This window comes from Python bivittatus, unplaced genomic scaffold (assembly GCF_059951505.1).
Source record: "Python bivittatus isolate LINGU-HERP-01145 unplaced genomic scaffold, Pbiv_v1 ctg000580_np1212, whole genome shotgun sequence".
NCBI classification, from domain to species: domain Eukaryota; kingdom Metazoa; phylum Chordata; class Lepidosauria; order Squamata; family Pythonidae; genus Python; species Python bivittatus.
The window spans coordinates 6053953-6065890 of record NW_028277087.1 but is presented as its reverse complement, the minus strand read 5'-3'; the positions used below and the strand labels follow the sequence as shown (position 1 = coordinate 6065890).

Sequence of the window (11938 nt, the reverse complement as noted above, 5' to 3'; positions counted from 1 at the left end):
CCACATGTCTTCAAGTGGTCAAGGTTGAGAAACCCTGGCCTGGTGCCACAGGGAATCCACCAAACAGTGTTTGCCACCCATCAACCAATTATTCAAAAGTTGTTACTGAACATGGAGTCACCATTCAGCTCCCTGGCTAACTGTGCGCCAAAACTCTAAGAAAAATCTCCTGGATCTGCTCAAAACCACATCTGCTTACTCAAAACTTAGCTTTCTTGCTTTATATCTTTAAATAAACCATCTTTCCTTTCCTTTTTTCAACATATTGGACTCCCCATCCTAGAATGACCATCTCTTTGGCAGGTTGAGGAAAGCTGTTACAACTTGTACGCAGGGGTAAACTGCCTCTGGCTATGGAGGTTCTATTTCGCGGCAACCAGCCACGGCAAAGCCGAAGTCCGTGTACCTTTTCCCGTTTGCAGAAAGAACCCCGCCGGCCATCGAGAGCTGGGCGGCGCCTAAACCTCCTGGAAATTCGTTCTGCAATTTTGCGCGGTTGTTGCTGCGGGCTAACTCCGCTTTAAGTTTCCCGTCCCGATTTCCCCAGCCGCCGCTCTGCTTCCGCCCCCTAGCGGAGGAAGAGCGGTGAAGCAATCCGTACCTTGGAATTCTCCCCCACTTTTTTGCGATTCTTTTCGGTCGTGTCTCTTTAAGATTCTCCAGCGCTGCAGGAAACCGGAAGCGCGCGCGGCACGAGGCGAGTTTCTCCTGCCTTCTGCTTCGATTCCTGCTTCTGCTTCTATGGCTGGCTCTCCCGCCTGGTGGGGAGAGCATTATAGATAGACGTGGGGTGTATCGATGTCATTTGCGGTGTCTGCTCCTCTCTGCAAACTTTGCAGGTCAGTGTGAAAAGCCGGTTGCCAACGTTTTCCCTGGCCCCTGCTCTTTTGCCTTTTTTGCATGCAGTTGCTTAGTCGAAAGCATTGTTTAAATTTCCATGCTGGGGAGAGGTTGAATCTGGAGCAGTGTGTTTTTCAACCTCGGCAACTTTAAAAGGTGTGGACTTCAACTCCCAGAATTCCCCAGCCAGCAGTGCTGGCTGGGGAATTCTGGGAGTTGAAGTCCAACCTCTTAAAGTTCCCAAGGTTGAAAAATACTGATCTAGAGATTAAACTCCTGGTCAGAGCTCATGCAAAAAAACAGGGAAAAGCCTGGGCTGTGTTGTGAGAAGCTGGCATTCCTCCTGTGACTACTGGGACAATTTTTACATTCAAAGATAGTTTAGAGACAATTTAAGTGAATTGAAACAGGCCTTCAGGGAGACAGAGCTCTGCCGGGAAGAAAAAAGATTTCTCTAGGAATAAAATTCTCGTAAAGATTGTGACTACTGTATATTCGAACAAATGTTCAAACCTAATGTTTAGACATTTAACCATTAAAATTTTAATGTTTTAATTAAAACATTAATTTAATTAATTAGGTTTAAAACCTAATTAAAGCTAATGTTTTTTAACCATGGTTTAATTGTAAGGCTAAGCCATAATAGGAGGGTGAATGCATAAATCACACAAAGAGATTTAAAATAAGCCTTTTTCTGCCTAGATGTCCTGGGCAGATGGCGGGGGGGCTTCAGTTCCCAAAATCCTTAGCTGAGAGTTAGTTTTGCTGGCTGGGGAATTCTGGGAGCTGAAGTCCACACGTATGGAGGGCAGGAACTACGCTAAAAAAGAACAGCCTGCATTATTGGCTAGGCTCAGACATTGTACTAAGCCGCAGTGTGGATAGTTTGATTTTGGTTTTAGTGTGTTGTATGAAAGCAGCTGTTGCAGCTTTGCAAACCATGGTTTAGCACTCACCAGGCTGTATAAACCCATTTACTTGTGGCTTAATTCAATAAACTATAACCAAATGTGAGACACTGTGTTATGTCTCTGGAGCCCAACTCTTTTTAAAATTACTTTAATTAAAATACTCTTTGAATTCCTCTAATAACACTTGAGGACACTTTGTGCTGCAAAATAATCTTTAAATAGGATATTCTAAAAAAATTAAAACTGAGATAAAACGTCTTCATTTTGCTCTGTAAATACTAGTGAAAATCAGTATTACAGTCAGTACTTTTGCCTATAAAATAACACTGTCCAAATCAGATATAATACTAAAATCTCCTTAGTGCACAGGGGCCTGAATGATCCTCCACTAAGCCACATCCAGTTTTAAGGTTTGAACTCACCAGCCAGTGTTTCTCAACCTTGGCCACTTTAAGATGTGTGGACTTCAACTCCCAGAATTCCCCAGCCAGGGGAATTCTGGGAGTTGAAGTCCACACATCTTAAAGTGGCCAAGGTTGAGAAACACTGCGGTGTAGGGTTATTGTTAAAGCTTAAAGAAGTCATGGGTTTAAATTATGGTTCTAATTGTTATGCCACGATCACACACTGGCATCCGAATCCAGCTTCTGCCTTAAAACCTGTTCGCTTAATTGTGGTTCCCATTTAAGTGCAATTTTATTTATTTATTTGTTTGCTTATTTATTTATTTCGATCCAGTGAGGTGGATGGTCGTCTCGCAACAGCGACTCTGGGCAGCTAGCAAAGTTAAAAGTCAATACATGATAAACCATAGTCGGTTCAAATACGAGAGTGGGTGTTTCTGAATTCATAGTACGGCTCCTCTAATCCGGCAGGCAGGGTTTGGATTTATTTATTATTTTATTGATTGATTTATTGTTGTATGCCACCCATCTCTCCCAGAGGGTGACTCTGGGCACCTCAATTTAATTTGGATTTAATTTAGAAGGCCAGAATAGAGAGGAACCGGAAGGAGTCTAGAGGGTTGACTATCTAAAGGTGGGTTAGTTCTAAGGATGAGGGGATAAAACTGGTTCCAAATCCGTTTTGTTCTGGTTCTTCTTTAGTAAAAATAATAAACTGCAGTTGTTGGAGGAACACACGCACGTGCACACACATTGTTGCATTTGGCATCAGGTCCCTGCTGCTGTTTTTTATCTGACCCGAAGAACAGGAAATGGCATTGTCTTCCCTGATTTGCTCTGAAACTATCAGCAGGTAAGTGCTTCTTTGGATCTTCATCTTTGGAAGAACTAATTACAAGTGCAGCATTATGTTCTGTGCTACCAGTTAGCTTTGCACGGAAATCTGGAAAAGGCAAAAGGAGTTCTCCGTCCCTGGAGATCCTCCATGGAGACCGAGGAGTTAGAGATCAGGAATTAAGCTCCCATATTCTGCATTGCAAATCCTACATAGGACTGGTGGGTGGACTAGATCAGCGTTTGTCAAACCTGGCAACTTTAAGAGGGGTGGCCTTCAACTCCCAGAATTCCCCAGCCAGCATGCTGGCTGGGGAATTCTGGGAGTTGAAGTCTACCCCTTTTAAAGTTGCCAAGGTTGAAAAACACTGGATTAGATGACCACTATGTTCTATTCCAGCTCCATGGTTGAGTTCAGGCTTCGTGTTAAATCATAAATATAATCCCGGTTCACACATTAAATTAAACCAAGCTTCAACAGCTGTTGTGGGCAATAAATACCACGTGCAGGCTCCAGAAAATAAAAATGACTAAAATCTCACGAGACTGCTAGATCTCATTAGATTTTGGAATTCCCACGGAGGATCTCTTGGGATGCCTGAAACGAGATTGTCAAATCTTCTGAGATTTCTGCCAATTTTTTGACTATTCGTTTTAAAGTTTAATCTTGTAGTTCTACTGATACCCTTTCAAAGCTTTGCAGGCACCAGATTGCTGACTTCTGTCTGAATCTATCATGTTTTTTGCTTAGTTTTGCCTCACTGTGCTCTATGAACCCAGCCGTTGTGCCTATAAACCATAGGTTATGGCTTAGCATGGTTGTCTGAACCCTGTCAATTGTGGTTTATTCAATAAACCTTGGATTTGTCTGTGTGTCCCCACCCTCTGGCTGTAACGATTTCAATTCAGCCCTTCCTCATTGTCCTCTTACCTTCTGTTTTCTGCATTCATAGGGTCAGCTCCGTCCTCAACCGAGAGGTGAAGCAATTTGGGAAGAAATACATGTTTGACGGAAATGAGGAAACCAGCTGGAACTCGGACCAGGTGAAGTGTTATAATTAGCATCCTACTATCGCCTGGAGCATTCACACACCCTTCTCGTGAGCCTTACAGGTCGTTTGCAAGCTAGGCCAATATTATCCCCATTATGTATATGGTGGGGTTGAGAAGTTCTGGTAAGTGACACACTAATCATAACATAATTACACTTATTTTTAGAGAATTGTGCTGGCTTAAGGAAATGCTGACCACAGTTCCAACTCCTTCTTGGTTTGGCACTGAAGCAAAATAGATGTTTTATCTGCACCAGAAGCTGTAATGGGAAGAAGGAACAACCTTGAGGAACAGGATGAAGAGCCGCAACCAAGGCAACAGTCAGATAAAAGAAATCTGAGTCCTGGCCTGATCTGTAATTGGACCCTCCCTAGTTCTCACAAAGATAAAGGGAAGGAGGGAGGGAGGAAGCGTGATGTAATGGTATGTGGGAATGACCTTGGGAGGAAGAGCCGCAGCCTAGACAACAGTCTGATGAACGATATTTGAATCTGAAGGAGGAGGGGTGGAGAAAGCGTCTCAGAAGGGACCCTCCCTAGCATTCAGGAGAGTAAACGTAAGGGACGGGAAGAGCACTTTCAGACTTGCAAGATTCTGTAACAATAACCTTGTCATAAAAGTAGTAGCAGTCTGCAGGACTTTGGTTTCATAGTCAGGTCTACCTTGAAGGGCTGACGGAAGCTGGCTAGAGAAGGCCTCCTTTAGTGCCAGTTATGGGCAGCAGAAAACCCACAGGAAGCCCTCCCCCTTTCGAAAGGGAGAGTAAGAGAAATTTCTCTCACAAATTGCCCCAGGAATTCAATGAAACCGGAGACCAACAAACCGTTTCACTGAAGCACCAGTGTTATATTGCAGTATCGGAGGCAGCCGAAGCAAATCTTGAAAGGGTGAGGATAGAACCTCTCTCTATGGAATTAGGCAAATTACAATCATATCAATCAAGTAATGGATCGGATAAGATTGGGCTGGGATTGGATATAGCAGCATCTCGTGTGGCAGTGAGGTTAGATATGGGGAGGGTTCGATGAGGCGAAGGGGTGGAACTACAAAAACAATGGTGCAAGAGAACAAAGAGGCCATTCCATGAACATAGTTGCTTTCTAGAGATTTGCAGTTATGGGGTGTATCTTAAATTGTCCTCGATTCCCAGAGCTTTGCTTGTACCCTAATATCTTCTCCCAGCTTTATCGACATTCCTTGGCCTTCTAAAAGTTTTTTCGGTTGACCAGACAGGGTTTATGGTTTCTCAAGTCCCTGTAATGAGAGAAAGGAATGTTTTTGCTTCATTTCACTTGGCCTAACCAGCGCCATATTGCTTCTGCGGCTGCTGATTCTGAAAACCAGCGTCCAGGGATGAGGGGATGGTCCGGCCCTCTTCTTACTCCAGAACGATTCGCAGAAGGCTGACCGCTTTAGCATGGCTTGTGGTGACCAAAGTGGAGCCAACCCCACATCTGAAGTGGAGCGAGGAAAGGTGGGCATTAGATGGGCAGAGAGAGGTTGAGGACAATACCGCGTGTTGTCCTCAAGAAATAGTTAGTGGACATCTTCACAGAGAAAGAATGCATTTCACACCAGAAATCCAAATTAAAACATATTAAATGTGGCTGGCTTCATCCTTACATTAGGCTGTTAAATCTTCTTTTTTGTGAACTTGGACAGAATGCTCCTCTTATAAGATCTGCCCTTCTACAGGACATGATTACCGCAGCAAGACTTCTTTATGCACAATTCTGGAAAACCCAGACACTACCAACAATACAAGAATGGTTGTTAAAACTGATGGAAATGGCAGAAAATGATAAATTGACTTGCTTATTAAAAGAAAACTCAAATAATTATTACCTTAAAGAATGGAAACCATTGATGGACTATTTGCAAAATGCAGGTGGGGTGAAGCTTACATGAGGATTTGAAGATTAGATTATAAATGTAATGGGATATGTTTTGACAAAGAATTATTCCTGCTTAATGCATTAAAAACTAGCACTTTTGATACTCTTATTATTCCTAAGACCAGAGATAGATTGGAAGTTATCTATTTTTCATATCTTTTTTCTTTTTCTTTTACTCTATCTCACTTTTTCTTTTCCTTTTCTTTCTCATTTGTATTTTCAATTTTCTTTTTCATTTCTAACTTTTAACTTTGTAACTTTAAAATTCCAATAAAATACTATTAAAAAAAAGATCTGCCCTTCTGTGTTTCTCCTCTAGTAATCTGAATGTCTCTTCAGCTGGTGATGCTGATATCCTGTTTTTGTTGTATTAGGGTGCCACCCAGTGGCTGACAGTGGAATTTCCTCAGACGGTCCAGGCTTCTCAAATTCAGATTCAGTTCCAGGGGGGGTTTGCGAGCCGGAAATGCATTCTGCAAGGTAAGAAACTCACCCACAGTTAAAAGCTCATCTCTTTGCTCAGTCTTTTTCTATATGAGAGACAGAGAGGGGTGTGTGTGTGTGTGTGTGTGTGTGTGTGTGTGTATTTGTTTTAAATATTTAAATGCATTTAACCGCTGTATCGTTTTTAATTTTGTATTTTATTTAATATTTATTTTAGTATTTTATTTTAGTTAAATAATATTTCATTTAGTATTTAGTGTTTTATTTAATAGGATGCATGCAGCTTTGAACTATCCCTCTTGCTGTGGAGATCTGTATAAAATAGACTTCATCCTAACAAGCTAGCCGTAAATGCTTCATGTGCGAAAGTAATATTTTTGATCATTAGCTGCTGGGAAGACAGCAAAATAGGGCTTTTATTGTGAGCTTTCTGGCAGAAACCCGCCCAGTGTGGGAAACTAGCAAATCAGTCCTTAAAAACCAGAATGATGCCTCCTCCTGCACGTCTCTCTGACTCCTGAGTTACGGCCTGTTCGGCCCCTTATTACTGATTAAGGTGAAGACAGTGAAGCAAGTTGGAAGATAATACAAGGGAAGAAAACATCATTTTGACTCTGATAAGAGCTCTGTTGAGTTTACTTTGTGGTGTGATGAAGGGGAAAAGGAAGGTTTTTTGCCCCCCTCCACCATTCTGTCTTTGCACAGTTGCCCTTGAAGCTTTTTGAAATGGTTCAGGGCCTTATGAAACTGGCCAGGTTACAGACCATAGCTTGCTGTGACAGGTTGGCTTAGACTCTGATATCTATTAGACTGGTCATGGCTTAAACTCTGCAGTTATACTACTTCAGTCTCTAGAAACATCCAAGGCTGTGTCTGATCAGGTTTCTTTGGATGAGTTTGTTTAAACCCCAATGACATGGGCAGTTATGTGGGTGAGTTCAACCAACCTGTTTGCTTGCCCATCATAGCTTATTACATCTGGCAGGAACAGAGTGCTTAGCTGGAACCAGGCAGTGTAAATTCCTCCTTAAAACAAGGAGTGATCCCCATCCTCATTGAAGTAAGTAGCAATGAGACCTCTTTGGACCCAGAAGATCTGCCTCATTAGAAGTCAGCAGCCAACTTTCTCTTCCTAAACAAAGTGCTTGAGTATGTCATGCCTGATCAGATCCAGACACTCTTGGATGAAATGGGTTTTCTAAATCCATTTCAGTTAGGATCTGGCACTGAACCTACCTTGGCTGTCCTGCTGGAAGAATGCAACCACACTGATTTTTCTTGATCTCTCAGCAGCATTGGATACCATCAATCACACTATCTTCCGGAGAAGGTGACTTAGCTAGTTGTGGATAGAAGAGTTTTGAAGTAGCTTGGGTCATTCCTCAATGGCTGCCTGCTGGATGGCCATCTCCTGAGGGCGGGCCAGGGATGTTCTTGAACCCCTGATATTTTCACTGTGAAGTTCCATTTTATCCCCCTACTGTTTAACATCTCCATGAAGCCACCCAGTGTGATCATTTAGAGATTTAGAATAAAATATTGTCTGCTTCTTAAAGGCACCCAGCTGTACTTCTCCTTTCCACGGGATCCAGGTGAGGCAGCCAATTGGCTCACATGCTGGTGGGGGAATTCTGGGAGTTGAAGTCCACACATCTTAAAGTTGCCAAGTTTGAAAAACACTGATCTAGATCTATTTGTGATTCGTTAGCACACATCGCCTCTGTGGTGTGAAAGCACCTTTCACCACTGGCGTGCCAGTTACTGCCTTATTTGGCTAGAGATAGTTTTACAGTGGTGATCCAAGGCCATGATACCTGTTTGTTGAGATTACTGGAAGGCCTTATGCATGGGTCTGCCCTTGAAGACTGCCCAATAACTTCAGTAACATAAAATGCAGCCGCAGAAGTACCCATTGGAACAGGTCTTACGATCTTTATGATCTTCACTGGCTCCCTGTTCATTTCTGGTTCCAGTTCAGAGTACTGACTTTTACCTATAAAAACCTTCACAGCTCTGGGTGACAATCTTGGGTACAGAATGCAGCTGCCCGGGTTGTCAATAGTGTCGGCTACTCAGCACATGTCACACCGCTGCTTCGGGAGCTGCACTGGTTGCTGGTGTGTTTCTGGGTGCAATTCAAATTGCTGGTTGTCACCTTTAATACCCTCCATGGCTTGGGACCATGAATCAAACAAGTAAAACAATACAAAAAAATATATAAATACAGCCTTACCTGAGGGACTCTCTTTTCCCAGTTGTTTCCACCCGTCCAATCCGGTCCGGCAGGCTGGGCGTGCTCCGGGTCCCATCAGCCAAGGAACGTCAGCTGGCGGGGACCAGGAGACGTGCCTCTTCTGCTGTGGCACCTGCCCTCTGGAACATCCTCCCTCCTGAGATTAGGATGGTCCCGACCCCTTTGGCTTTTCAGAAGGTCTTGAAGACCTGGCTTTATGCCCGGGCCTGGGACCCCGAGTGTGCGAAGGGCCCCGTTTCATGGTTGTGCTGACGCCCACAGTTGGTTTAAGATCTCTTGGCTGCATCTAAATATATACACTGTATATATTTTATATTGTTTTACTTGTTTGATTGTTTTTATTATTGTTAGCCACCCAGAGTCACTGGTTTGAGATGGGCAGCTGTATAAATGAAATGGATGGATGGATGGATGGATGGATGGATGGATGGATGGATGGATGGATGGATGGATGGATGGATGGAAAAAATACCTCCTACCCATCCCCTAAGGTCATTTTTGGAGGTACTTCTGTGATTTGAGCTGTGGCAAATAGCTATCCAAAAACGGGCCTTTTCAATGGGTGTCTCCCAACTTTGAAATGCTCTCCCAAGTGACATAAGACTGGTGCCATGATTATCATCTTTGCAGTAGCAAGCAAAGACATTATCAGTCTCCCAGGCCTTTTAACACTCATGCCTCTGTCAATGTTACCTTTCTCTTACTGCTTTTGTTTTATTCTTTTATCTTGTGTATTTTATATATCCTTTTCATAGTTGTAAAATTATTATTGTACTCACTGATTTTCATTGGAAACCACTCTGAGATTTAAAAAAAGAAAATTAGCGGTGTAGAAATATTTTAAATTAATAAAATAAACAGAAAAGAGTTCTTGTTCTCTGCACTTCTCAAAGGCTTTAGGCTGAATGTGTCTTGGGAACAAAAGCTTCTTTAGCAACAATTCACACTGCCGAAGAGGCAAGCTGCTAATGAGCAGAAAAGTGGCTAGCCTTTTCAGAATGCAGTATTAACTTCTGTCTCTTCCTCAGTATTTTTCCTTTCCAAATTCTTTTCATTGTGAACTGGGAAGTGCCTGACAATACCAGTGTTTCCCAAAACTTTTCCCAACTGCACACCTTGTTTTCTGTGTTCAAACTTCCAAAGGTGGCCAGAAAGGAGGTGATCTTTCCACTGTTGCTGAATTCTACCCTGAAGATAACAACTCTCTCCAGATATCCTTTACCAAATAATTCAGCACTCCCAAGAACTGAAATACAAAATGTACGGATCTCTGGGCCATATACAGCCCTGCAAGGTTTTCTGGTACAACTGCATTTAATTTTGGCCAAGTTGGGGATTGTATTTCCACCTAGTATATCACCATCTGTTCCTTAACTACTCCTTCCTCTACAGCTTTCCGTTCAAAGCAGAACCACTGGATAAACTGAAAATTACGTTTCAAAACAGCTCGGATTTCTTTGGGCGAATTATCGTCTACCATCTCAACATCCTTGGGCAGAAGCTTTGATCGAGGAGGAAGCAAGAGCTGAAGGATTTGTCAAGTATGTGGATGGCAAACTAAAGACCATCCTGGGGCCTCTAAGATGGTGTGAATTGGAATTGACTGGTTTTGAAAGCCGAGCTGCTTGGTTTGATAGCAAATGGACTTCCTTTCCCATCGTCCCCCTATGTCATCAGCACCTTGAAGAGCTGGAAAGAAAACAGTTTGTCTCTTTGATGTGCAGACAACCGGCTTCCTTAAAGAAAAACTTTACATTTTCCTTGCTGCAAGGAAAGGATCTCTGGTTCTAATTTGAACGTAGGGGCAAGTGCTGCTTATAGTTCTATGAAGAAGAGCCTTAAATACTGCGCAACTTGTTATTACTTAACCTCTTGGGGATCACAGTCTGTTTCATCAAATTCCATTTATCGTATTTCAGTTTCTAAGCCTGCCCCAGGCGAAAGCCAACCCTGGGTGGAGTACAGTTTAAAACAGTACAATACTGAAAAGCAACCCCAAAAGTAGAACAAATATTACAGAATGGGGATGAACATAGCACAACCAGAGCCAGCAATATGTATCAAAAAGGAACCCCCCAACCTATCACAGAGCCTGGGGGGAAATCCAAGGTTTTTTTTTAAAAAAACTTAATATTTGCAGGGCTGGGGCAACCCAAACATCTAAAACAGTGTTTCTCAACCTTGGCAACTTTAAGATGTGTGGACTTCAACTCCCAGAATTCCCCAGCCAGCCGTTGAAGTCCACACATCTTAAAGTTGCCAAGGTTGAGAAACACTGGTGTAAAGGCTGGCCAATAGTTTGGAAGATCCAGGTTTTACAAAGGCAAGTTGGTGAGGAGCAGAGAATTACAGGCAATGGTGGCTTATTGGAAAAAGCTAGTCTTGCTCCCAGGCTGGGTCCCCTTCCCCTGGCACCTTCCCCCAGAGTCCCAAAACTCTGTTCCCATTAATTGGCCCCACCCTTTCTCCCTAGCCAGAAGCTCAGAAGCTCTCCGCCACTTTCTCGTAATTCTTTCTAACCAATCCGGCTAAGCAGTCTTTTATAAAACACACACGCGGGCCGGGAATTAAACTTGCGATCTTCAGCTTGTGAAGCCCATGATTTGTCTCTGAGCTGTGCCCCCCCCTTCCCCCAAAAGGCTGCACCCAACGTCTGGGGAACAGCGCCATGGCGAGCTCAGATTCTGGCGCTGATCATGAGCGGCCTGCTCCAGAGTTACCGGATGAACTGCCACCTGACGACCTGCAGGCAGCTGCTGCGGGTCTCTGAAGATGTTGCTGCCTCCACCCGACGCCAGGGCTGCCCCCGCAGAGAAGAAAGCAGAGCGTGTGTGTTACTTGGGCCCTTCTTTTCAAGGACCCACGATAAAACATGCAACCGTTTCTCGCCGGTGTTTGTACGGCTTTGGTCTGGAACAGGGCAAACGGATCCAGATCTGGCAGTGAAACGGTGAGCCTCGCTGGTTGTAGGCATGCCGGCCGTACACGCAAGCTGACATCAGATGCATTCACAAAGAGGAGAAAGACGGGGAGTAAAAGGTAAAAACCAGACCTGTAAGAAGATGGTCAGAATTCAGCAGCTGACTTGCAAATGAAGATCACTGAACGAGCCTGCTATGTATATTTATTTCTGTTTAAAAAAAAAATCTCTTGTCAAAGCTTTTCGGTCAACTTCCTTTGACCCAACCCTGATTCGCCCTCAGCAACTGAGGAAACAACAAGTACTAAGTCAGTGTTTCTCACCCTTAGCAGCTCTAAGATATATGGACTTCAACTCCCAGAATTCCCCAGCCAGCATGGCTG

The 11938-nt window shown here is 43.5% G+C and overlaps 1 protein-coding gene across 3 annotated transcripts; it reads left to right on the top strand.

The window, feature by feature from the left end:
• Nucleotides 1-676: 676 nt before the first annotated feature.
• NR2C2AP (nuclear receptor 2C2 associated protein) lies at nucleotides 677-11924 on the top strand. Of its 3 annotated transcripts, none has more exons than XM_088149437.1 (7): nucleotides 677-839; nucleotides 2928-3008; nucleotides 3943-4033; nucleotides 6312-6417; nucleotides 7938-7973; nucleotides 9779-9847; nucleotides 10027-11924. In XM_088149437.1, exons 2-7 carry the CDS (start codon nucleotides 2968-2970, stop codon nucleotides 10140-10142), a joined length of 459 nt encoding a protein of 152 aa, XP_088005563.1. In that variant the 5' UTR covers nucleotides 677-839; nucleotides 2928-2967; the 3' UTR covers nucleotides 10143-11924. The 3 variants fall into 3 exon arrangements, with proteins under 3 accessions (XP_088005563.1, XP_088005562.1, XP_088005564.1); XM_088149436.1 differs by having other exon boundaries at nucleotides 2858-3008; nucleotides 10027-11922; XM_088149438.1 differs by lacking the exon at nucleotides 7938-7973 and having other exon boundaries at nucleotides 2858-3008; nucleotides 10027-11920.
• Nucleotides 11925-11938: the final 14 nt, after the last annotated feature.

What these genes read in the sequence shown, in the direction of transcription:
- NR2C2AP (XM_088149437.1), top strand. Translation starts at nt 2,968, where the DNA reads ATGGCATTGTCTTCCCTGATTTGCTCTGAAACTATCAGCAG. An exon ending in TGCTCTGAAACTATCAGCAG is followed by an intron (nt 3,009 to 3,942) that starts GTAAGTGCTTCT and finishes CTGCATTCATAG; the next exon opens with GGTCAGCTCCGTCCTCAACC. An exon ending in CTCCTTTCCACGGGATCCAG is followed by an intron (nt 7,974 to 9,778) that starts GTGAGGCAGCCA and finishes AAACTTCCAAAG; the next exon opens with GTGGCCAGAAAGGAGGTGAT.